Source organism: Equus caballus, chromosome 4, assembly GCF_041296265.1.
Source record: "Equus caballus isolate H_3958 breed thoroughbred chromosome 4, TB-T2T, whole genome shotgun sequence".
Classification (NCBI taxonomy): Eukaryota; Metazoa; Chordata; class Mammalia; order Perissodactyla; family Equidae; genus Equus; species Equus caballus.
The window spans coordinates 82,955,509-82,982,614 of record NC_091687.1 but is presented as its reverse complement, the minus strand read 5'-3'; the positions used below and the strand labels follow the sequence as shown (position 1 = coordinate 82,982,614).

The 27,106-nt window shown below is 38.7% G+C and overlaps 1 protein-coding gene and 1 non-coding gene across 13 annotated transcripts in view; one reads left to right on the top strand and one right to left on the bottom strand.

The window, feature by feature from the left end:
* The window catches only part of CADPS2 (calcium dependent secretion activator 2), a 495,842-nt gene that overhangs the window by 112,704 nt on the left and 356,032 nt on the right, over nucleotides 1-27,106 (top strand). For all 12 annotated transcript variants that reach the window (XM_070264987.1, XM_001502202.7, XM_070264989.1 and 9 more), the window contains exon 2: nucleotides 11,057-11,170. In XM_070264987.1, the coding sequence (XP_070121088.1) occupies nucleotides 11,057-11,170 (114 nt within the window). The remainder of the gene's footprint in view (nucleotides 1-11,056; nucleotides 11,171-27,106) is intronic.
* On the bottom strand, nucleotides 15,672-15,778 carry LOC111773327 (U6 spliceosomal RNA). The gene has a single exon (XR_002807711.1). It is a non-coding gene; the product is annotated as a U6 spliceosomal RNA (small nuclear RNA).

Below are 27,106 nucleotides of genomic sequence, written 5' to 3'. Positions count from 1 at the left end.
TTTTTCTCCTCAAACCCCCCCCAGTACATAGTTGTATATTTTAGTTGTGGGTCCTTCTAGGTGTGGCATGTGGGACGCCACCTCAGCATGGCTTAATGAGCAGTGCCATGTCTGTGCCTGGGATCCGAACTGGCAAAACCGTGGGCTGCCGAAACAGAGCACACGAACCCAACCACTTGGCCACAGGGCCAGCCCCCATTTTCTTTTTTCAAAAGCAGCTATCCCAAACCACTTATTACCTACAGGAAAAAGCCACTGTGTGACTTTGAGCTGGTCAGCTTGTTTAAGCTTTTAGACCAGTACACAGTTGTCTGCTGCTGAGTCTGTCCGAATTCCTTGTCATGAACGTAGAATCACTGTTTCTTGCAAATGTGGCTTCAGCATAAGGAACTTTGCCATGAAATACCAGATGGTACCAAGGCACAAAGTTCTTCCTGCTTGAGAACAATATCATCTGCAAAACAGTACTACTCACACTGCAGCTCAACAAAGAAATCTTTTACTGTTTCTTCAGGCCTCACTGAGTGTGGCCGTGAACTTATTATTTGGACAACACACAAGCTATCTGAGACTTCTTTTCTAAGACTGTATCTGTTCCTTACTCCTCAGTTATGTCACTACTAGAGTCTTTTGCCAATGGTTATGACAGGATACATGCCCAGAAAAGTTGTAGTGAAGGTGATATCCTTTTCCACTCTGGATTTTCTTCCACTTACGTGAATTTGTATCAGCAAACGTTGTACTTAGTGTGTGTTGGGGGGACATAAAAATGACTGGCATCCATATGTAAGGAACCTGTACCCTAGTAAGGGGAAACCACATTAAGCAAATGATAGATGTATGTATGAGGTGCGAAAGTGGCACAGAGAATGGGATGACCTAATTGGGGGGAGCAGAAAGAAGGAGATTTCTAGGAGGTTTTATCAGAGTTATGTTCTCATAGATGGAAGGATATTCCAGGCAGAGGGAACTAACTGTGTGTGTGAAGACTCAGTGATGTGAGGGAGCACGATGGGATCGTGTTTGTAGGTAAATGGGAAGGAGGGGAACTTGTATTCACCTCTTCAAACTGATCACATGATTGGATTTGCTAGATTTTGGTGGTCCCGTGTCTTGACCTGGGTGTGGAGAATGTGACTTGAGGAGTTCAAGAAGAAACCCTAAGTGTAGCCAGTGGCTAAGAGCATATCAGTCAGATAAACCTGGCTCTACCCCCAAATTATGGGACCTGGACCACTTTCTTAACTTTTCTGGACCTTAGATTCCTCATATTTGAAACATAGGAGCCCACCTCATAGGGAGCTTAAAATAATCCTTGTAAAGAGGTTAGAAATGTGCTTACTATGTAGTAAGTGGTCAATTAATATTAGCTATTATTGCTGGGTATTAAATTACACATTAATTAAAGGTGGTCAAGGGGAAATCATATTGTTTCAGAAGGGCAGTCCCCTCATGATCTACCTGGACATAGTCCACTAGAATTATTTGTAGGAAGGTATTGACTAGAAACTTTGCCTTGTGACAGACTCTGCTTCTGACTTGGTAGGTTGTGAGGTGACAACATGTGCTGGACTGCTTCCTGTTTCCTGCCTTTTTCCCATAGTGAACCTCTAAGACTACTTGTTGAGGAAGCCGTATTGATTTTGTCAGACCTTAGTGAAGGAGGAAGTGACTGTGGATTGCAGTAAGACCTTTTCAGAGTGGCTCCTGAGGTTTCTTCCCTCTGAACCCTCTACCCCCATAGTCATCCCTGACTTGCTTGATTGTAACAGATTGCTAAGGCTGTTATTTATGATAATGGGTGTATTAGTCAGGGTTCTCTAGAGAAACAGAACCAACAGGATATATATATAGGTATTGAGAGAAGATTTATAATAGGAATTGGCTCACACAGTTATGGAAGCCGAGAAATCTCACGATCTGCCCTGTGCAAGCTGGAGAATCAGGAAAGCTGGTGGTATCATTCAATCTGAGTCTGAAGGACCAAGAACCAGGAGCCCTGATGTCCAAGAGCAGGAAAAGATGGATGTCCCAACTCAATGAGAGAGACAATTTTCCCTTTCTTAGCCTTTTTTGTTCTATTCAAGCCCTCAATGAATTAGATGATGCCCGCCCACATTGGTGAGGGTGGATCTCTTTGCTCAATCTACTGAATCGAATGATAATCTCTTCCAGAAACACCTTCACAGACACACCCAGAAATAACATTTTACCAGCTATCTGGGATCCCTTAACTTAGTCAAGCTGACACAAAAAACTGACCATGACAGTTGGTTGGCATTTGATTTTGTTGAACTTATACTATTAATGGGAACCATTAAAGGTTATTATCATAGGTTCGTTCCACTCTCAGAGTGGTGGCTGAAATGATGTGTCAATGAATAAGAGGATTCTAAAGCAGATTTTGAGGATAATGACCAAGAAGGCTCACCATTTCTCTTTCTTACCTATCACCACTTTCAGGAACATGAAACAGTCCTGTTGAATAACTACTCAGCACTTCATTTGATTGTCTCTTGTTAGACTCAGCTAAATGAAGACATAGTCAAATAAGAACATGGCAGTGGGATAGAAGGGGCATGTAGTGATAGGGTAAAAGCTGTGGAATTGGATTCAGGAGACTTATGTTAGGATCCTCGTTCTATGACCTAACTGGTTTTGTACCTTAACCTCTGTTTTCTCATCCATAACATGGAACTAATAACCCTACTTTACTCTCTGACAATGGAAAACACTAAGCAAATACTTAGGTGTTGCATTTTGGCTCTTGTTCAGTTTCTCTTCTGTTGGTCATATCACAGGGCTTTGCCACAAGCTTATAAACTGTGGGGCCTGCTGTTGTGAGTGAGGGTGTGAGTGTGAGTTTCAGGGTGCAGCATGGCTATGTGCATCTGTCTCTTCAAGGGACGCTTGACCATCATCCAGTTGGAATATAATGTGAGCCACATATGTAACTTAAAATTTTCTAGTAGCCATATTAAACAGTCATTTTAATAATTTATTTTACCCCATATATACAAGATGTTTTTCAACATGTAACCAATATGCAAGTACTAGTGAGATGTTTCATATTCTTTTTGTTGTACCAAGTATTTGAAATCTGGTATGTGGGTTAGACTTGGAGCACATGTCAACTCGACTAACCACATATGAAGTGCTCAGTAGCCATGTGTATTGGACAGCACAGCTCTGGGCAGTCAATTGTTCATATGCATCCATCTTAAGATTGGTTTTTGTCTCTGACTTCTGCAGTCGCTGAAATAAAACCACCGTGTATTTCTAAAATAATAGCAATTATAAAGCGTTAATGTATGGTTAAGTACTTTTCCCTATCTTATTTACTGCAACAGCTCTATTAAATGTATGTTATTACTGTCCTCATTGTTTAGGTAAGAACTTGAGGCACTGAGGTTAAGTGACCTGCTGAAGGCCCTGCAAATTGTGGGGAATCTTGAATGTAGCAGAAGTAGTCTTACACTAGAGCCTGTGCCCTTAATTACTCACTCTGCTGCCCCATTAGTCATATATAACTTTACTAATTCATGAAATAGCTGAAAATATCTGAGAGGCTGTCTTCTCAGCCATTTTGGTGGTTTGAGGTAATCGTGAGTTTTTATAATTGCGTGATAAACCAACTTTTTTGTGGGAGCAGGTGAGCATGAGAGTACCTGTGATGCTAGTACCTAGGATGCTAGTAAGCAATAGTTTTATAGCAACCAACTGACATTTGTTTATTTATTCTTTAAAAAAAAAAACATTCTATGTGCTAGGCATTGTCGTAGTATGGAATTAGAGCTGTGAGCTAAAATCAAGTTCTTACTCTAAGGCAAATTTTATTCTAGTGGGGGACTTAATCAAATACATATAAGCTGTCTATAACACATCGGAAAGGATGAACACTTACCCTTGAAAGAAATGTGTGGTTATAAGGGAAACAGAATAATATGGGTATTGGAAAGGATGTAGGCTTTAGATCGGGACACTGGTTCAGATTCTGCTCCTGCCTCTTATAGATATGAAGTTAGGCAAGATGCTTAACTTCTTTGAGCTTAACTTCATTTGTAAAATGAGGATAAATGCTTTATAGGAGATGGAGGAAGATTTAATGAGACATGCGTAGAACATGCTAAGTACAGTGCAGCAAGGAAATTCATAGAATTCATAGATTTGGCATTGCTAGTTTCAGTATTACCAGCAGCACCCCTCCCCCAAGACAGTCCCATAATAGCAAATAATTTTGCTGAGGCTTGAATTCGACTAAGAGGTTGATGAGAATATGGATAGAAGTAATTCACTTAGTGGCTGAGTAAGCCTCGCCCAGGGCCCGTTTGTCCACAATGCAATGGGACTTTGCTCTTCTCTAGTCATCACTTAATATACATTTTATTCTAAAATACGTTGAAGATGTATTTGCTAATTTGGAGCTTTTTCATCCCCTCTTTCAATACGGTGGGATAACAGATTTCAGTCTGCCAAAATAACTATTTTTAATCTACCTCAGGCATGTGGACTCTGGTGTTCATTGTTCAATGGGGTAAGTTCATTGGATAAGGAGTTTTTCACATAAAATAACATTACAGAAAGAATATTTTTTTGGAATAAATTAAGATACACTTTACCAGCAAGGGACGGTAGTATTATGGCATTTTCCCCTGGTTGAGTATCTCATTGGGATCTGTATCAGTTAGGATTTTGTTCAGTCACATATCACCAGTCAACCCCAAGTAAGAGTGATCTGTACATACGAAGGCTTATTTCTCTCTCACGTAAAGGAAGGTGGGAGGTAGCAGTCCAGCATTGCAATGGCTGCTCCACACTGGGAGGAGGCTCAGGCTCCCTTTATCTTGCTGTTCCATCATCTTTACGGGCCAAGCTGACAGTTCCAGCTAGCACATCAAATTCCAGCTGGTAGGAAAAGAGGAAAGAAAGAAACAGGCAAAAAGTGTTTGCTTCATCTACTTTTTATGATTTCCTGGAAGTCACATACGCTTTCACTTGTATCTCATTGGCCTTAACTTAATCATTTGACCATGTGCATGGTCAAGTGAGGCTGGTAATTGTAGACTCAGATGGCATATTCACTGTCTCAAATAGCTGTGCTTACAGAAAGGGGCAAGAAAAGTTATTCGGATAAGAAGCTATTAATAGCAATGCCTCCCACAGGATTTTGTAATGTATGAGACGTGGCCAGAGCCCCTGTGTTATTCTGTTCTGATACGCGGTTTGGGGAGGTCTATTGTTTCAGAAATGTGGGAGGTGCTGATTTTTTTGCCCCAGTGGTTTTATGTAGATCTTTTGCCAGAGTGTCGATAGGAAGGGAAAAAGAAGATAGCACCTATCCTTCAGTCTTTTCCCATTAATATCTTTTACTACATCTCATTAAGAAGCATTAAAGCTATTCTGTTCATCTCAGAGACCATCTGTGCCTGGAGTAAATCCTTTTACCTGCTTGAAAGAAAGTCTCTCTACCTCTCTTGGAGGTATATGCACACAACCCCACCCACTCACCCTCAAATCCTGGAGCTACAGTACCCACTGTACAGTACCCACTTTCACCTGCCACTTTGCTGTGAAATCTGACGGTGATCGCCTTTACTCACCAGGATGGCATGCAGCCCCCACCATGAGCATCAGGACTTGTGATGAGGGGACCACAGGTCAGGGCAGGCTCTGCACAGCAGTGGTTGCCAGGTTCCTGAGTAGCATAATGGCTGGTCTCCTGCTGTAGTCCAAGATCTTGGCATAAGTCTTCAGTTGATCATGACTTCGAATGAAAAGACTAGAATCTAATTTGAACATTAAAAAAAAAAACCCTAATAAACATAAAACATCTCAACTCTAGAAGTTTTTTTTTTTTTTCCTGTGGTGGTTATTATTATGGATAAATTATCACTGCCAGCTAGGATTTATAAAATTTAGCTTTAACTGTCAGTGTTCAAAGTGGTTTTTTTTTCCTTTTCTCCCCAAAGCCTCCTGGTACATAGTTTGTATATTCTTCGCTGTGGGTCCCTTCTAGTTGTGGCATGAGGGACGCTGCCTCAGCGTGGTTTGATGAGCAGTGCCATGTCTGTGCCCAGGATTCGAACCAACGAAACACTGGGCCGCCTGCAGTGCAGGGCGCGAACTTGGCCACGGGGCCAGCCCTTGGAAGTGTTCTTTTTATAAGGCTAATTTCTTGGTTGTGTTTAGGTATTTCATGGATATTTATGTTCTAGTCAAGTATCTGCAATTTATTTTCATATAAAAAGCACTTTTAAAATTCCCATTAGATAATTGCTGCTAGTTAAATTTTTATTTTTGAAAAATATTTTATTCCTTCATGGTTAAATAGGCTAGTGTGAGGACCATATATGAGCAAAGCTAAAATAGAGGCTGAATAATAATAAAATCAGCTGCCCCAAAGAATGCTAATTAGTTGTGTCAAACTGGATCATTACACGTAATGACAGATTTCCTGCTTCCTTCTTAATCCTGAACTGATGAAGGTTTTTTATAATGACCTGGATGAGGACTATGGATAATACCGTATTATGTTAGCGGATATAACAAAGCTAGGAAAGCTCTTGGGTCATTGGGTGAAGGAATTAGAATTCTAAAAAACTCTTAATCAACTGGAGCAATGGACCAAATAAATCTAGCAAGATGAAACATGGCTTAGTGAAGCACGTGTAAGAACGTTTTAGAAATTTTTGTTGATTATAAGCACGATGTGAGTCAGTTGATGTGACTGCCAGGAAGAGTTAATTTGTTTTTAGTTTGAGTTAATAGACATGGAATGCTTAGAATGTGGGAAGTGATCCTCCCACTTGTCTCTGTTGGCCACACTATCCTAGGAGAATCACGATCAGTCTACCCAGTACATTTTAGGAGGGACATTGCTCTTGTAATGAGTTTCATTTGCTTAATGTCATAGCTTTCAAAGTGCTTTTTTATACTTTCCTAAATAAAACTTAAATAAAGCTATTTAATGCTTAATTTATGGACAAATTGGAGAGTACCCTGAGGACATTGAGGAAATCAGCAAAGTTTATTCTGGAGTAGAGAAGACTCACAAATAATCTGATACATGTCTTCAAGTTCCTGAACTATGTTGAGGAAGGAAAGTTAACGTTTAGTCTGTTTTGTCTTTGACGGCACGTAACTAGGTTTGTGTGAAAGTCATCAGAAAGCAGGTTTCAATTCTTGATAGCTGTCCAAAATTAGAATTGGTTTCATTGTGAGGGAATAAAGTAGCTGTGTGTGTGTGTTAGTTAGTTTTAGGCTCATATGGAGGCTTAGAGACTAGTTGGTATGGATTGTGAAAGATTAATGCATTGATTAGAAGGGTGTGTTGCTGTCCTTATGTTTTAGTCTCATGAGAGATGCTAGTGAGTATTACCTTTCATCTGTCCCGTGCTCTGGAACATTTACCCTGATAGTTCATCGCCTTTGATGGATCCCTGTTTTAAACAAAACAATTCATGTTAAAGCCCAAAATACCCCCTAAGTTTCTTAGAAATCTTCAATCTTCAAATGTTAAAAAAAAAAAAAAAAAAAGGGATGCGGTTAAGTTCAACTCTTCTACATGAGAGGGGACTTGAAAAAGTCAGTCAGTTTGTTGTCCATTCTCCTTGCAGGATGATCAGATTTAAACTGTCGTGGATCATAATTGTTCAAAGCTGCTATTATAGCTTATTTTAAATCTAATTAAAATTTGAGTTGATAAAAAGGGTCCTGTGATTTAAAACCTAAAATGAATAAAGCAGTATAGGCTGAAAACTCTTTTACCCTTCCTTTCCATCTGTCCAATTCCCATAGCCATCCTTCTTCCATGGTTTCTCTCTACAAGTGGAAGGAAATTCAAATACAAGTCCTGTTTCCCCTTTTCTATGAGAGTGGTGGCTTATATTTTTGAAAATTTAGGTTGCTGGAATTTTTTTGCTGTCTCAGGGTTAAGGGGTAGGGGTTGGGGTATGGGCAGCTGCTATAGGGCTAAGAGCTGAAATTGACCAAATTCAATTTCCATTCAAGCCTTCCTTTCTAAGTTGTAAGCCTTTAATAGACTCCAGAGTTACAAAATATTTTTTTTACAAAAATGTAACTGTCAACGTAGTTGTTGTCTAGGTGGAAGACAGATTTTTGGTGCTTCCTACTCCTCCATCTTCTCAGAAACCTTCTTCTCTCCTATAGATTTAATTTGCGTTTTTTAAATTATGAATGAATATATCCATTTTGTCCATTTTTCTATTGGCTTATCGGTCATATTCTTATCAATTTCTAGGATCTATGTGTTTGAAAATTACCTCTTTAGGATACTAATTCTATTTTTTTGCTTATTAGTCTTTTTTCCAGTGATTTTGCTTATGGTATTTTTTGCCATGCTAAATTTATTTTTAATATTTATGCAATTAAATTTATGCCTTCTGGATTTTGATTCATGGTTAGAAAGGTTTGTCTCATGTGATGTTTAAAGGAATTCTCCCATTTTTTTCTTTTAGTACCTTTATGGTTACATCTTTTAAATTTTAAAACATTGGAAGTTTTAGTTCATTTTGACTGTAACAGTGTGTGTGATGGTACAATGTGATTTTTTTCTGCATGGCTTCCCAGTTATTCTAACACCAGTGATTGACTAGACCCCTTTTTGCTATTGACTTGAGGTACCATAAAGGTATTTTATAGTACAGTTCTGATTATATTTGGGTCTATTTCTTGGGTCTATTCCATTGGTCTATCTGTTGATGTATGTAATACAGTTTTTTAAAATAATGCTGATAGCATTTAGAGAACTCTGCTTTCTGACAGCTATCCCAACTGCTAGATTTTTAAATTTAATTTCCCCATATCATTTATGTGGAAATGCAGACCTCTTCTCCATATTAATAAAGTATCCATTTATTGACTTTATCACTAGAATATTTGCTGTTATTTTGTCTTAAATGTAACTGCAGTAATTTTTATTCATAAAAAAGATGAAGCCTTATATTTAGCCAGGTATCTCTGGCATGTTTTGTGAACTATACCAATATTGTTAGAGTTTCTAAGAAGAGAGTTTGCTCATATCTCCTTTCCTTGAATGTATTCATGAATTTTCCATGCCATAATCACCAAAAAGTAAGTCATTGATACAATGGCTAAACTTAAACACTGGTAAATTAGAAATTACAAAGATTTACAGGAATTTTTAAAGAACATGAAGAAATCCACAGGTTCTGGTTTTTGAATGATATTTATTTTATCAAATAAGGGAGTTGGGACAAATGATCATTGAGGTTCCCTCCGGTTCATTGTCATTCCCACATACATTTCCATTTTACCTGGACACTTGGTTTGCAAGCTGAAGCCCTTCTTGGCAGTTCCCAGGGCTTGGCAACTAAAGTGTTCTCAGCTGTCTTGCTCTCAGCAATTGCTGTCCTTTTTCCATCTGGTGCCTTTTGTGAGAGCTAAAGCCGTGGACTTAATTTTGCTAGTACACACACACACAAAAGGTCCTTGTTTTCTCTTCCTATTATAGAAACGGAGAATGTAATGTAATAGTGTCGTTCCTGCATTTCAGCTTGGTTAACTTTCCGTAAAACAGAGATAACCTTAGTAAAGAAATGGAATGGTCTTCTCTCTTGACTGCTCAGGGCAAGAGGTTTTTGTTGTTGTTGTTGTTTTTACACTGGAGTGCAATAGGGCACTTCTTTATCAATCTGTTACTACCAGCGACAGTTTCTTTACTAACTGTCTTGTTTGTTAGACTCCTAAATAAAACCCATTTTTTGAAAGAGCTTGTCTCTTTATATTTGAATGTTATTTTAATAAGCCTTTTGAACAGATTTAACCTTATTTCACATCAGCTTTCTTTTCGAAGCCAAATCATACCAGTTTGTTTAGTCTTTCTAATCCTTGAATCATTTTATCCTCAGCATGTTTCCAAATGCTTTACATATCTCTGTAGAATACAGAACTGGACTGAGTTCTTTAATAGTCTGATGGGGATCGGATGAAATGGAAAGATCACTCCTTTCCTGTTCCTTATGCATCTTGAGATTTGTTATGTTGTCTGAAAGACTATGTTGTTCTCTGTCCAGTTAGCTTCTGCATGACCTCTGTCCTACCTCTAGTGAAACTGATGCTCCTGTAGTCAGGGCTGGCTTTATGAGCATGAGCCTGTGCCCGTGCATAGGGCTTCATGCTCAAAGGGGCCCATTCTTGGTTTAATGCTTTATCGCTGCTGTCCGGAAATTCTTGATTTTTTTTTTTTTCCTTTTAAACAAGGGGCTCCTCATTCTCATTTTGTACAGGGCCCTACAAATTAAGTGCGTAATTGATTCCGCTTATAGTTGATTGACTAGAAGATAGGTTGGTAAGTAACAGTTCATGTCTAACCCACCCTCAGTAATAATTACGGTAGCTAGACCCAGGGGGAAAAATGTGCTTGTAAACTTGCAGTGCTCTGCCTGGGTCACAGCTCTTCCCACAACACGCTTCAAGATGCACTCACTGCCCGCCTGTTGCACGTCTGTTCTCTTTTGGATTGTCTCCTCCTTATCTCTTTATCTCAACTCAGGCGTTGAACAAACATATTTGTTCATGCAATCCAAACTTTTGGCGTCTGACAGCTGTGCTTTCTAGAGGATTCTTTCTCAGGGTCCTTCTGTCCTTTGCAGTCTTCCTTCCTGTTCCTCTTGTCCAGGGCTGATAGTTGTCCGCTCATCTCTAAGAGCCCTTGTTCTCTCTGCCCTCTCTGTTCAGGACAGTTGGAAATCTTGCACAAGTAAACTCATCCAAATTTTAGTTTTTTTCTGTCTGTGCAAAGCAGGCCTGGAGAGTAATCACAGGAATTCTGTCCAGGGTAGAAATTTGGATTTCGTTGCAATATCAGGATTCCAGAGGGTGTGGGGAAGTGACTTGGAAACATTTACAATTGAGCCATAAGTATAAATAGTAGGATTTTTTTTTAGCTTTTATTTACCATAAAGTTAATTCTAGGTGTCAAATCTAATAAACATATAGCCAAATATAACTTTCAAGAGTCATTACATTTCATGGATTGGCTAATTTTTCAACTAAATCTCTCTTTTTCTTATAGCTTAACAAGCAACAATTGCAGTTACTCAAAGAACGGTTCCAGGCCTTCCTCAACGGGGAAACCCAAATTGTAGCTGATGAAGCGTTTTGCAATGCAGTTCGGAGTTACTATGAGGTAAGTTTGAAGAGCTTTGTTTTGGCATTCTGATGCTTCCTTAAAGGTTTTTGTTTTAAATGACTTTCCCATTTTAAGCAACTCACTGGTGTGATAGGAAGGCTGTGAGTTGACCACCTTCCTGAAAGCATTGTCAATTCTATTTTGCAATTTAAAACCTCCAATTCCACAGCCTGGTTTTGAGAGATAAACAGAATTGGAAATTATTCACATCTTTTGAGAAGTAAACTGTTGAGAAAAAAAATCATCTGGCAGTGATTGATATAGTTGAGTGTAGCTTTCTTTGGGTCCACATGTCTAAACTGTCCTTTGTAATCAGGATCTCAATAATAAATTCGTATCTTGTGCCACTTTGTTCCCTAAGAGTTATAATAATTAAGGCCAGTAACTAATTTCAAGAGGATAAATTGAATTCTCTTTACTTCCAGAAGGAATAATACTACTAATAGCACCTTGCTATTTCTTCTGGTTTTCGTTTGTGACTCGTGAGGAATTGTCTGGATTTCTGTGAGCACAGGTGTTCACACATGGTCATTAACTGTTTCAGTGAGTTGCCAGTAGATGTTCAGAGAGTTCCCTTCTTTCCTAAGCATTTCAGAATCATTTAGGGAATGGATTCCTTCCGTGGTGCAGATGCTCTAAACCTTTCAGCTGAAGAAGCAGACCATGCAAACGTATATTAAATGAGTATAAAATGAGAATGTGGAGATGCAATGTGTCTGAACTTCCCTGACGCAGAGAATATCTTTGCATGAAAACAAAGTAACTGGATGTACAGGTAATTGGTTAGATTTGTAATTCATTGACGGTATGTCTCAGAAGTTACTTACTGCAACCTGAGAGGGTTTTATGTTACCCCAAGCAGCGGCATGTTGAATAGGATGAACATACAGAAGCCTTGCTTACCAAATATGTGTATGGCATAAATCTGGTGGCAATAGTGGATGTAGTCTAGTAGGACCTTGACTCAGAGTATTTTAACAGGTATGGGACCTCAAAAATCTTAAGACGTTACATTTCATCTTGCAAGACTCAAAGACTATAAGTCTTTGAGTCAAAGTCTTGCAAGATGAAATCTTGCCCTGAATCGTGAAAGATGAAATATAAAAGCCTTTATTTGCACCATGTAGTAAAAGAAAAGCCAAAGTCTTTGTTTGGGATGAAGGAAATGTGGCTCAGGAAAATAATTTGTATAAAAAGATGTAATTTTTAAAATAGCTCATTTTTGGTTTTGGTAAATGTACCATGGCACTATACATCTTAACATGAGGAAAACAAATTGGGCAAAGACCTCTCCTTACTATTTTTGCAACTTTTGTGTATATCTGAAATTTTTCCAAAATAAGTGTATTTAAACAAAGTAATCATAATATGTGGCCAGTAAAAGGCACACTTAAGCTGTGTTAACAGAAACATTGTAACTCTAATAAAGGAGAGAGTATCCCATTGTGTTCTACATGAGGATTGTGTTCTCTTCTGGCACCATATATAAGTAAAAATATGTGGACAAATTTAGGGTTAGGTTTAAAACATATATGTGGGTTATTGAAGGAACTGGGGATGTTTAGGCTGGAGACAGATTTGGCTTGTGTTGTATGTGGTCCAAAGAGTAAAACTAGGACTAAGGCTGAAACTGTAGCGGAGAAGAGTTCAAGCTAACATTGTTGGAGTTGGGTCACACTGCTCAGATACAGAATGGGCTGGTGAGTGCATGCAGCATCACTGGCGGCCAGATGCTGGCTCCACTTCACAATCACTTGGGAGTCATATTGCACAAGCAGGTCCCAGAGCTCTGCCTGGGACTTACTGAATCAGAATTTCAGAATCTGTACTTGTATTTATTTTTTTCAAAGATTGGCACCTGAGCTAACAACTGTTGCCAATCTTCTTTTTTTTTTTCCTGCTTTTCCCCCCCTAATTCCCCCAGTACATAGTCTAGTTGTGGCACATGGGATGCCGTCTCAGTGTGGCCTGACAAGTGGTGCCATGTCCGCGCCCAGGATCCGAACCAGCAAAACGCTTGGCCACCGCAGCGGAGCATGCAAACTTAATCGGTGAGCCATGGGGCCAGCCCCAGAATCTGTACTTTTAAAAGCTCCCCAGGGTCAGTGCCAGTGGCCTAGTGGTTAAGTTCAGCACGCTTTGCTTCAGTGGCTTGGGTTCACTTCCTGGGTGCAGACCTACACTGCTCTGTTAGTGACCATGCTGTGCTGGTGGCCTACATACTGAAAAATAGAGGAAGACTGGCACGGATGTTAGCTCAGGGCAAATCTTGCTGGGGCCAGGGGTGGGGGGTGGTGGTGAAGCTCCCTAGATGCTTCTCTTACAACTGTTAGAGATAATTACTTGCTAGGATCGTTGGAGAGAGATGTAAGTATTGATGAGGTGGTTGGACTAGGTGACCAAGAGTTTTCTGTTCTTTGGATAGTATTTCCAGCCAGTGTTTACTCGTGAGACTATATCCCACTTGTCTTACACTCAATGTGGTGGTAAGATTTTTGATATTAGTAACGTGTTTTTGGAAACTACATTCATGATTAACATTTGGGGATTTATCCTTTCCCGCATGGCATACTTCAATAAGTAAGTATATTTTGTTGGAAAAACAAGTAAGGTAATTTTTTTCCCCACAAAAGTCTTTTCCCTTTTTTATAATAATTGTGTATACTTTGCTATGACTAACAATGCTGGTGGTCTCTACTATTCATTATTACCTTTATCTAGTATTTTTTTTATAGCTTACCAAAAATACCTAACTTTTATCTTTCTTTTTTTTCTTTTTTTTGAGGAAGATTAGCCCTGAGCTAACTGCTTCCAATCCTCCTCTTTTGCTGAGGAAGACTGGCCCTGAGCTAACATCTGTACCCATCTTACTTTACTTTATATGTGGGACGCCTACCACAGCATGGCTTGCCAAGTGGTGCCATGTCTGCACCCGGGATCCCAACTGGCCAACTGCAGGCCGCCAAAGCGGAACGTGTGCACTTCACTGCTGTGCCACCGGGCCGGTTAAATGACTTGTCCATTGTTATGTATTTTGTTAGCATCTAAGTTAAATGTGAATCCAGATTTTGGCACTCTTTCTGGTATGCCACAGCTGTTTCATTATTGCCATTTTGAATACAACTGTGCAAAGCACTTCAGGAAGTACTTTTATTCTTTAGAATAAACCTTTTCAACAGAATTCTCATCCGTGAGATGAAATTAAGTGACTTGTGCCCAAAGCTGTGTAGCTGATTAACAGCAGAGCTAAAACCTCACTCTTTGTATTAAAGCTTATTAAAAACATATTCTTCTGTTCTACCCAAGACCTTTTGAATCAGAATTCCTGAGGATGGAGCATCTGAATTTTGAACTTGCACCTGGTTGATTTTTGATTCACGTTGTAATTTAAGAAATATGTTGACTTAGGTCTTAAAGCTTCTGGAGTATAATGTTCCAGGAAGGAGCCATTTCTGTCCCGGTTACCACTGTGTGCCCAGTATGTAGTGCGCAAACACATTCAGCAAATACTGTTGACTATTTCAGCACTTATTGCTCTATGAGAAACTGTCTATTTTGTCCTTTATTATTTTCCCATAATTCTATTTTTCTACCAGTATAATTTCCGTATTGCTATAGAATTTCTTTTAATTGTGACTGTTCTCAATTTCATGATTTTGTATTTCCTTCAAGATGGCAGATCCTTCAGAAGCATTGTTGGGCGGCTGCTGTTTTTTTTTTTTTCCCCCAACCTAGTACTCTGTTCTTTTTTGGCTGCTTATGTCTTTTGAAGTCTGTTTTTCCAGGGATGTTATATATTGTTTGCTATATACAACTGTTTTCAACTATTAATCTATCAGTGGTGATTTTCTCATTTATCAGGTTTAGTTGACTTTAGCTGTGAGGGCCATTTCTAACTGTGGAGACACACACACACACACACATATGCATACACATATATGTAAAACTGTACTAAATATGTGTTGCCAATTAAATTAAAAATACATCTTCATTCTCTGGGGATACAAGTACCTTCAAAGTCTGTTGGATATTTTTTTAGCTTCATAAATGCTATTTCTTTAATGATTTTATGAATAGCTTTTTCTTTCTTGGTTGTAGGTTTATGTTTTCTACAAACAATTAAGAGTTGTCTGTTCTTATATTGGTTGTACCTTCTGATTTTTGGTCTACTTTACGTCTCTTTAATACCTGGGATCTTAGTATGTGACTCCAAATACTTTTTTTTCTACCTTATTTGACCAAAAACATTTCTTCATGGTGCGTTTATTATTTTAAAAGGTAGAGAATTTCAACAAGATCATGACAGGATTGGATCTTTCTGGGTGTTTATATGTGGTGCCCACTTGGGTGTGTGTGCGTGTGTCTTTGTATGTCCATATCTAGGTCTGTTTTAATATTTACTGTGAATACTATTTAATCTGTTATATAGAAGGATATACTGTGAAGATAATGATTTCATATGACTGTAATTTCTATCATTTCTTTGTTTTTTTTTTTTTTAAATATGCAACGCTTCACCAATTTGCGTGTCATCCTTGCTCAGGGGCCATGCTAATCTTCTCTGTATCGTTCCAATTTTAGTATATGTGCTGCCAAAGCGAGCACTATCATGTCTTTTTTTATGAGATGTCTTAAGTTTGGTTTAAATACAGGCCTATAAAGTAATAACAATAAAGAAGAAATATGTTTTTGAAACTTCAACCTTTTTCTCATAAAATTAGCATAGTTAGAAAAAAAAAATGGACCCGAGCATCTAAACCGCCTAACTAGACAGAGGACTGGAACACGAAAAGAAGAAAGAAATGGCAGGCAGCATACACAGCGACCTAATAGAAGTTGGCGGTTATAGTCTTGATCATTTTACGGTTGCTAATTGTTGTTAGATTCTGCTGTAACTTCACCTTTTGATTTTAATTGAAGTTTTCTTTTTGCCTTTCAAGTTTTTTTTTTCCCCCTGCAAGGAGCTTACTCTCTGGAGGAGGACATAAGATGGACGCTGATTCTGCTTGCTTTTTTTTTTTCTGGTCCTATCTGGCTTGTTTTCTGCATTTTCTTTCTGGCTGTAACTTTTTTGCTTGTGTTTTTGTTTTTTCAATTTAGGAAACTAAAGCTGATGCTGTGATGGGTAACCATGGGTTTATTGCAACGTGTTAGTTTCCACAGTGGTCTTCCTGTTAGGTATCTGCTCTGTTGCACAAAATTCAGATGGATTTCATCCAGATATAACCAATGATAGTGTGATTTATAACAGATATGTGGAAAAGGGAATGGCTTTTCTCTTGGAGATTTCCAGAAGATGGTGTATAATTGCTTACTACTTGCTTTCAGCATAAGAGAAGCTTTCAATTTACTGTGCAAGAAAAGGGTGTTGGTGGGGCCAGCTCTGTGGCCGAGTGGTTAAGTTCGTGCGCTCTGCTGCAGCGGCCCAGGGTTTGGATCCTGGGCGCCGACAGCACTGCTCGTCAGGCCACGTTGAGGTGGCATCCCACATCCCACAACTAGAAGGACATGCAGCTAAGATATACAGCTGTGTACGGGGTGGTTTGGGGAGATAAAGCAGGAAAAAAAAAAAAGAAAAGGGTGTTGGAGCTTTTTCCCCCCTTTTGTGGGTTGGCTTTATTCACAACCTTTCACAAAGGCTGTGTAGTCTTATTCCTTTTGTTTATGTTCTCTTCTGCTTCCAAAGAGTGGAGGAGAGTTAGAAGGATTTAATCTTTAAAATATTACCAAAATGGTATTGAAATAAGTTTTCCCTCATCACCATTTGCTTTTCATATTTCCTCTTTGTTAATGAGACAAATGAGAATTCCTTCACTAAAAAAAAAAAAAATATTTTCAGGGTTTATTTTCAAATTTCATTTAAGAGGGAAAATTACTCATTTTCATCTCAAAATATTTTCAGTTTCAGCCCTTATATTGCATACTTTAACTTAAAATGTATTTTTAAATTCTGGGATTCAGAAGTTTTCTACTTTATTACTTTAAGAACACTTTTTAATAGAAGTAATATATGTTTATGTTAGTTTTAAAAATACTAAAGTTTTTGTAATCCTAAAACTTATAAAAAATAAAATTTTTTAAAAATATCTTTTTAAAAAAAAAATCACCTCTAATTCCAACACCTATTAACAACTCCTGTTAACAGTTTGGTGCTTCTCCTTTGTACATATGAAACTACAATCAACTTTTTTTCATATTATGTCATGATCATTCTTTAATAGCAAATATTCTCCATAAACGTGGTTTTAAATAGTTCCCTAGTAGACCATTTTGAGCCTGTATCCAAATTTTCTTTAATTTCCTTCTTATTGTTAGACACTTGAGCTTTCTCCATTTTTAATTATTCATAAATGCTGAAGTGATCATGTATATTCTTAAATTGGTTCATCTTTGATAAATTTCTGCAAGTGGTGTTCCTGGGTGTTAGGAGCTGACCGTTGTTTAAACTCTTCACACGGGTTACCAAAATGCCCTCAAGAAAAATAGTAACAATTCATGCTACCAAAACAATCTGAATGCCATTTTTTCCCTTCGCACATGGTATTATCATAAAATGCCAGCTGTTAGGTTCACTTCTTTCTATTTTACTATTAGTGAAGCTTAACATTTGCGTATGGGTCATTCATATTTCTTTGTGAATTAGCTATTTTATATATTTGTCCATTTTTCCATGTGGGTGTTCATCTTCTAAATACTGATTTATATGTGTTCTTTATACACTAAGAAGACTACCAGTCCCTTCTTATGCTGCAATTATTTTCAATTTTTTTTCTCCTTTTGCATTTTTGTAAGTTTCCTTGCCTTTGATACTCATCCATTTCCTGTTCTGGTAGAGTGAAAGACACGTTCATATACAAGTGGAGACTGCACCCCGTTTTATTTCCTTTGGATTTGATTTTCTTGTTCATAAATCATTGGTGACAGTGGTTTGCATCATCCTTCTCCCTCTCTCCTCATTCCGGCTACCACCCTTCTTGGATTAGGAGCTCCGTGAGTAGAATATGTTGGTGTAACTCATGTTGTTGCTGTGGACCTGTTTCCCTTGCTGTTGGAGGGCGAAGATGACCTCTAAAACTCCCTCCAGTTGTGCACAGTCTCCGAGAGTTAGTTTCTTTACACTTCTCCTTTCCCTTGACCTGCGTTCTCTCGCATCTCCAAAATGTGAAGAACAAACAAAGGAGCGTGGCTTGATACTGTAGTTCCAGGACAAATCTCCAGACTATGTTTTTAAAAATTTTTATACAGATTCATGTTAAAAAAAGAAACCGAACAAAAAAACCTCTATCTTCCTAGTTCAGAACACCAAGGAATTTGATTTTAGTCGTCGACTTCTTCCCAAGGAAACTGGGAATAATCGCCAACTTCCTACCACCAGCAATCAGTTTGGTATCATTCCTTCACCTCCCTTCTTTCCTAGATATTATACCCTCCTCTCTTAATATTTTTTTAAAAATTAGGTGCGGTTGTTAAATGGTTTGTGAAAACTGAGAGCCTTTTTTTTTTTTTTTTTTTTTTTTGAGGGAGATTAGCCCTGATCTAACATCTGCTGCCAATCCTCCTCTTTTTGCTGAGGAAGACTGGCCCTGAGCTAACATCTGTGCCCATCTTCCTCCACTTTATATGTGGGATGCCTGGCATGGCATGGCTTGATAAGCACTGCATAGGTCCGTGCCCAGGATCCAAACCGGTGAAACCTGGTCTGCTAAAGCAGAGTGTGTGAACTTAACTGCTATGCCACTGGGCCGGCCCCCTGAGAGTCTCTTAAGGTAGTTGTTTTGTTTGATGTTATTGCCTTACTTTTTAACAATTAATATGCACAACCTGAGTATTATTTAGTCTTGTGTGTGCAGGCTAGAGGTAAAAGGGCTGGGCAGATCTATATTTAAATATCTCGATGAAAATTTCTTTGTCATTTTACTTTGGAACGGAATGTTACTTTTCGTATTCCAAGGGATGTTTGACCTGTCAAAATCTCTTATAAACTTTGAAATAATGCCATGGACAAGGCCTGTTTTTTCATAGTGGATTGATGATCGCTAAGTAAACCAAGATTGGCAGCCTGTGGCAGGAGGGTAGGAAAAAAGGTCAACACATTCATAGATGAAATCCAGTACCCAGTAATGAGCAGTGAGGTTTTAAATTTGCGTTGAGCTCTGCAGATCACATTGAATTTGTTATTTTTGATATTAGCCATTTTATTTCACATCACGTTTTCTTAAATTCTCCGGATGGCATTTTAAATTAAGTATTCTGTAAGCATCTGGAAAATGTGTTTTTGTGTCTGAGATTCCTATTTCTGTTTAGGGCAGCTTGCTTTATGCTGCCTGTCGGTGTGTTTTGCGGAGTTGTCTGCATTCTTGATGGCATCCGTTTTGCCATGAAGACTGGATAATTCATAGATTGTAGAGTTTTGTTCCTTGAAGATAGCCGAGGAAATCATCTTGTTTGAGTGTTTTCCTCTTCTTTCTTTGTATATTTTTAAAAGAAACTGAGATGATGAGTTTCTCAAGCCCACATAGCAAGTTTGTGGCAGAGGACAGGGCCAGGCCTCTGTTAACTCTTTCCTTCTCTTCTCCATCTCCATTCTTACAAAAGGATGTTGTGTCTTTACAGTGGGCTGACGGTGAGTAGACTTACTGCAGATCTCCAGTTTGACCAGTGATCTGGAAATCTGATCCAAGGCAGGTAGCCACAAAGAGCAGAAGCACATCTGGTTCGCCTCTGTGTCACATTCTTTAATCCCCAAACCCAGTGAGAGAGTGCTCAATTTAGGGTTACCACACTGCAGAGGTAGGGCCTTGCCATATCTGAGGTACTTATTTTTGTGCTATGCCAGTCTTTTTTTTTTTTTTTTGGGCAGGGAAAGATTGGCTCTGAGCTAACATCTGTTGCCAGTCTTCCTCTTTCTTTTCTTCCCGAAAGCCCCAGGGCATGGTTGCATATCCTAGTTGTAAGTCCTTCTAGTTCTTTTATGTGAGCTGCCGCCACAGCATGGCAGCTGACAGACAAGTGGTGTGGTTCTGTGACCCAGAAGTGAACCTGGGCCACTGAAGCAGTGAGAGGGCCTAACTTTAACCACTAGGCCATCAGGGCTGGCTCCACAGACTTCTTATTCTTTAGCCTGATGCAACAATTCAGGAAGAGTTTAGACACGTCTGGGAGTGTTTGTAACTATCACGCTCTCTTTTGGACGCCCTATCAGATGCTCTTGGTTCTTTATATTCAGAATCAGTAAAGCTGCCGCCTCCTCCAGCGAAATTGCCGAGTTAGCGCCTTGAGGATCTCTGAGCAGTGCAGTGCTGCAGCTTTCTGACGCCTGAGCCCCTGTGGTCACAGATTATGTTTCCTAAGATTGCGCTTTAATAAGGGAAATGCTCTTTAACTTTAAATGTCTTTCTTAAGGAGATTGCTTAGTTTCATTTATTTTACTTTAAATTACCTTGACACCTTAAGGTTAAGTAACGTTTCTTTGAAAACTATAGTTATTTACCTCATTAGATAAATGGTATCTTATGTGAATTGGCTTTTTGTAGCGGAAAGTTCTTCCTAATTTTAGAGTTAGAAATTTCCTTTATTGCCAGGGGCTGGTCCTGTGGCAAAGAGGTTAAGTTTGCATGCTCTGCTTCAGCAGCCTGGTGGTGGTCGCTGGTTTGGATCCTCGGTGTCGACAGATGTACTGATCAAGCCATGCTGTGGTAGCATCCCACATAGAGGAACTAGAATGACTAACAACTAGGACATACAACCATCTACTGGGGCTTAGGGAGAAAAAATAAAAGGAAGATTGGCAACAGATGTTAGCTCAGAGACAATTTTCCTCACCAACACCAACAAAAAAAAAACCTTTAAAAAATTTTCTATTACCTTGAGCATTGTTCACTTTTTAAAAGTTTTCAGGGGTAAGTAATCCCATTTCCTGACTCTTTAGGGCACTGAAAGAGTCATGGAGTTTTGTGCTTATTTAAATGTCACTCTTCATTTCCTCTACATATGTTGTATCAGATTTACTCTATTGGCCTTTTTATCATTGAATTTCTGTTTTTAAAGCTTTTTGTCTGTCTTTGGTTTCAGGGGTGAGATCTTGAGAGGAATCGCATTTATCCTTGTTAGCACACTCCCAATGGGTGCTAGTCTCATCTTGGTATATTTAAAACTTTTTCCTCTCTTGGTCATAAAAAAGTGGATAGAATAAGCTCTTCAAAAGCATAAAAAGTAGGTAAAACATGCAAGACTATGACTAGACTAGCTAAGATAGTCACTGATCATCTGTTTCTAGTACATTTTTAGTTTAGCTTATGTAATTGCCTTTATAGTAATCATTTTCAAAATATGTATTGAAAGGCCTGTTTTCTTTTGATACCCCATAAAACACACTAAAGACATAGTCCCTACTCTTTAACACATTACAGTTTAAAAAAATAGTCATTTTTGTCACTGAAGGTACCTCTAGGATGGGGAATCTTGTTTTCGGAAGATCATTGGGAGGAACATTCTTTTGCATACAAATCCAGGTTAGTGAAGGTAGTTTTACTTAAAAGTGGTTGAGCTGGTGAGGTGAGATTTGGTGTCTTGAAGGACATCTATTTGAAAAAAATTTCAAGCTGTTTAGGAGATGTCTCCTATTTTTAGCCAAGGGGATAATATCAAATTTATATGCATTTATCCTATAAACCTTCAACCATCTCCAATGTGTGAGGTGCTGTGCAGGTGCCCTCCAGGTGCCTGGGTCCTACCTTGCTCTTAAGTACTCGATATTCTATTAAGGGTTAAGGTACCTTCCCGGCGTTCCCAGCCATGATGTGATGAAAGGATGTGATGAGTGCTAGAAGAGAAAAAGATGGTTTTGGAGAGAAACTGATGAGTTGCAATTTACATCTGAGGTTCTTAATCTGGATTGAATTCAGGGAATGTGTGAACTCAGATGGGTAAACATCACACTTCTATTTTCACTAACCTCTAACTGAAATTTAGCATTTGCTTACATTATGAATGTAGACAATAAACCACAGTGGTGCTAGCAGTATCTGTGGCTTTATCACCAGTCAAAATACATGTATTTTTGTATCACATGTTTTATTGCAGCTATCTTGAAGTACTGTTCATGTTCATGAATTACACTGAAAGTATAGTACTTTTAAACCCTTCATTACATATTGTTAGTGAATTATTAAAGATGCACATAAATTGCTATAGCATGAATTGGTTTTTAAAAATACTTTTATAACTGTATTTCAGTAAAACTGCTTTCCTTCATTATCCTGTGAATTGAATTTAATGTATTTAAAAGCATTATCCTGAGAAGAGATCCAGAGACTTTACCAAACTGCCAAAAGTTTCCTGGTACAAAAATGGTTAGAAATCTCTGACTTACAGGACTTGTGAAGGCTTCATCACAGAGGAAATAGAGTTTAAACACGGGGGAGAAACAGGCAGAAAAAGTTGCTCTCTTTCTCTCTAGGTTGCAATTCCAGATCTAACACCTTTTATCTGTGTGACTCCTGAAATTTTCTTAACCTTGTTGTACTTCATTTTCTTCATCTGTAAAACAGAGATGCTAATGTACCTACCTCCCAGGATTGTTGGTGATTTTAGGAAGGTGACAAAAGGTAGATCATTTTTGGGGGCATCCTAGAAGAACCCAAAGGTTCCCCATGTATATCTCTCTATGAGGTATCAGTAGATACATTCTTATAATACCTTAAAATTTATTTACTGTCTAGGTGTATTTAAGAGTATACATTTTTAACAGCAAGAATACTGTTTTTGTGTATTTTTAATTGTTTACAAATGTTTGGCATGTCCTCTCAAATCACAGAACTTAAAACTAACATTGTTATTTAATTTAATGAGATTATGTTTTCACTATGGGATACACTTATCATCTTTCGAGCAGTTTAGACGGACTCCGTAGGCCTGGCTGACACCTTCAGCATGGCACTCAGATTTGTTTTATTTCTACTTAGCCAGCATTTGAGTGCTCACTGATTGTGTGGATTTGGAGTAGTCCAGTGCTCCAAAATTGGGGAGAAATAATGATGTAAAGCGTAATGTTTAGGAAACATTATTTTCGTAATTGTAGTTTTCTATTGCAAGAACTCTCCTTTTTGAGCAAGCTCTTTCCATTTTGAGATGATTTGTAAGTGCTTTGAGTTTTTAAATTACAAGAAATAGTTGCAGAGAGGAAATTTTTCTTTCCCCAATGGCTTTTAATCTCTGCATGATTTCTGATGAGGCTAGTAAGTGATGATTTTCTGCTTTTGTGATTTTTTTTCAGTCACCTTGGAATATATTTAATCCTTTATGCACTGCTAAGATTTTAGCTTGACTAGAGTTTTCTGTTCTAAAAATTTCTAAGTCCCATAGAGGAATTTAATTCGCATTCTAGCTTATCTTCCGCTTATACAATTATGTGCATATCTGATGGTGTAGCATGGACAGAAGGTGTTACACCAGTGATGATTACAGATGGATATGGAGGGTCCTTCAAGAGGGTAAGGTATTAAATATACTTCTGTTCCATGCATGTTGGGAAGAAAAATGGAGACCAGCCTTCCCCTTCTCTCTGTGCCTGGCAGCCTATGTTTTTTAAACTGGCTTCATTGCATGCTCCTGTGCACTCATAGATGATAGGCGTGGTGTGAACTTGGCCCACTCTTCTTTCCTTAGCAGGTTAGTCAGAGAAAGGAAATGATTTGAGCAAGCTAGGGAGCAGAGAGGAAGGGCTCTGTGCGGGGGCTTCCAGCTTGCTGCCTCCATGCAGAGCTCTACACATCAGTCAGGCTGGCCCTCTCTCTCCCAGTCCCTTCTTCCTTCCTCTTCCCCTTCCTTTCTTCCTTTTCCCCTTCCTCCTTCCTCCTCTTTACAGAGCTCTCTGCACAGTCAGGCTGGACCCCCAGGGCCCTCTGAAGTGAGTGGTAGCTGTGGTTGCCTCCTCCCACAATTGAGGAACTCTGGCTTGCCCCCATGGCTATCAGCAAGTATACGAAGGGGCCTGAGTCCATATAACATGGAGGGATTTACATCGTGGCTTTTCCTTTACTTAGCTCTTCAAAATTGTGTACACTTATAACGGCGCAAGGTAGCCATCCATGAAAGTTTTATTATTGAAATAATAAGTAGGAAGTGATTATTGTAAATGCAGCAGGGCTGGAGGAGAAAGCAGGATAGAGTTCCCTGTGACCTTAAATTGTTGGCCAGGTAACTCTCTGACTGAAAAACGGGTTTGTTTCATTGTTTCTATTTGCTGTTATGCCAAACCAGCTGGTGGTCAGGGTTCCTGCCTCCCACATGGTGTCTGAGAGGTGGTCAGTGGTCAGTGCTTCAGCTTCTCTGCTCTACAGTGATCTCTCCTTCAAGTGTTGTATGTAATGCTCGGGTTGTATATGGACCTGTTTGATCAGTTCCTTGTCATCTCTTAGACCTTGATGTCTTTAGTCCATTCAGACTGCTGTAACAAAACACTGTAGACTGGGTGACTTAGAAACAACAGAAATTTCTCACAGTTCTGGAGGCTGGGAAGTCCAGGATCATGGTTCTGGCAGGTCAGTGTGGTGTTTGACAAGGACTTACTTTCTGGGTGGTAGATAATGCCTTCTCACTGTGTCCTTACATGGTGGAAGGGCCTAGGGAGCTCTGTGGGGTCTCTTTTATAAGAGCACTAATCCTATTCATGAGGGCTCCACCTTCCAAAGGCCCCAGCTTCTAATACTATCACATTGGGGGTTAGAATTTCAACATACGAAATTTGGGGGGACGCAAACATTCAAATTATAGCACCTTATTTCACGAAACTTCCTCATACATACATAACTAGTTAGTGATGGGGGGGAAAAAGTGTGATTTTTGAATATAATGTGATTACTTGAATATAATGTACACTTGCTTCTCATTATCCTGTGCCCTGTTTAGAAGGCTCTTGCCATCCTTATCTACCTGGGGAGCGCTTGCTGCCTGTCCTGTAAGACTGAGCTCACTTATTACATCCTCTGGGTGACTTTCCCTAGTCTGTCTGCCTTCCTCCTCTCCTCTCCCTCCCTCCCTCTCTCTTCCCTCTTTCTGGTTGTCTCCCCCCTCCTCCTCCTTTCCCTTCTTTTCCTCTCTCCTCACCCTCTTCCGTGATTTTCCATGTGTGAAACATTTCCAGATATATAGGAATATAATGGAGAATGTTAATATGAAGTTCTCTGGGTTCTCAGATTAAGATGGTTGAATTGCATAATGAGAATCAGATAAACTACACATATAAAGTTTCTACCTTAGTAAACTCTAAATGCGTGTGTTTTTTTTTTAAGCAAAGAATGTGAAATATACTACTGTTGTGCTGAGATAATTAGTATTTCAGTATTTTCTGCCCAGTAATTTTACTACGTGGAGAAAATGATTATGCCCTCTCCAGGGTGCATTCTTAAATCTAAGCACTGTTAGCTAAAAGTTGAAAGGAAAGAAAGATTTCAGTTCTAAACGTTGTATAAGAAGATTTTCTACAGTACAGTGTTGTTTACTCTCCCTAAATTAAAGCTGTTTCATTATTACTATTAACTTTTGGGTATGGAAGTTAGTTATTATCTTTTCATTTCCAAGATAATTTCCAGGTGGAAAATCTAAGCAGTATTATCTGTAAGCCTTTTGTAGTCAATATTCATTGGGAGAAAAAGGTTCTGCCACTTCTTAAATGTCAGTGTGGCTTATAATATTTGTAAAAAATTTTTACATGGTCTTATCCATTTAATGTTTTTGTTCAAAATTTTTTTAAAAACTTAAGAACTACTTGTGGTCTTTTTTGTCTTCATACCTTTAATTTACACATTTTTGAAGTTGTCAGTCTATTGAAGCATTACGACTAAATACCTGTCATCTTTGCTTGTTTGGTGGGACCAAACTGTGACAAGGAGAAAACTTCTTAATTGGGTTCTGACAGCCTATTTGAGAAATTAACACAAAATGGTAAAAGGTGATAGATAATGCCACATATGAAAATAAGCTGGAATCAGTCAGCCTGAATTCAAAAGTAGAATGTAAAGAATAGATATTAGGAAAGATTGTTTACACTACAAGAAGTCTTTGTTTTGTCATTTAGCTCATTATAAAGTTCCCTTAAGTGGCAAATTTTATAGATATATTGAAAATCAGATATAATGCAAGTGTTAGACATGATCCACATTTGAAATTTTCTCTTCTAATGGAATGAAAGACATGTTTATATTCCAAGTAGAGACTAAACTCCACTTTATTTCTTTTGGGCTCTGAGTGACTGTAAATAGACTCATACTACTTCAGATCAGGTTTTGCGGTCCAAATGAGTTTGCTGCAAGCTTAGGGAAAAAAAATTCTTAGTTTTTCTTGTTGAATTGTGTATGAAATATTGTGGCTGTTAGTAAAATTTAGGGGAACACAATCATACATTGTTAATATCTCTGTTAGGGCCAGGGTGGATGACTTTCAGCTTTGATGGTTCCCTACTAAGAGCAAATAATGGGGGATTTTTACTCTGGAGCTTTGCACTGTGGTTTGTTTTCGTAGTTGTACAACTTACTTTCTGTCAGAGATTGTTCGACAGTTTTTAAGCCTTACACTGTGGAGAATTTGACCATGGCAGATGAGTATAGCTGGCTTTGTGGGAAAGCGGCTCTTTCTTTAGAGGCAGGACTATACACTTCAGACCTTACTCAAAGGAGTAGGAACTCAGTTTGAACTGCAGGTGGGCCACATAGGTGGCCTTGGTACACAGGCCTGGAATGATGCTCATATATTCCTAGGAATAGGAGTATGGAAGAGGGAATCTTTTTGTGTCTTTTAAGTAAAGGCAAAACAATATTTGCTTTTAAATTTCAAGGCACGGGAATCCTGTGTGACGTATAGAGGAGTCAAAATTGGATTCATGTGGCTTGTCCACAGGCTCAAGTTACCCACTCCCTACCCAACCCCTCACCATTT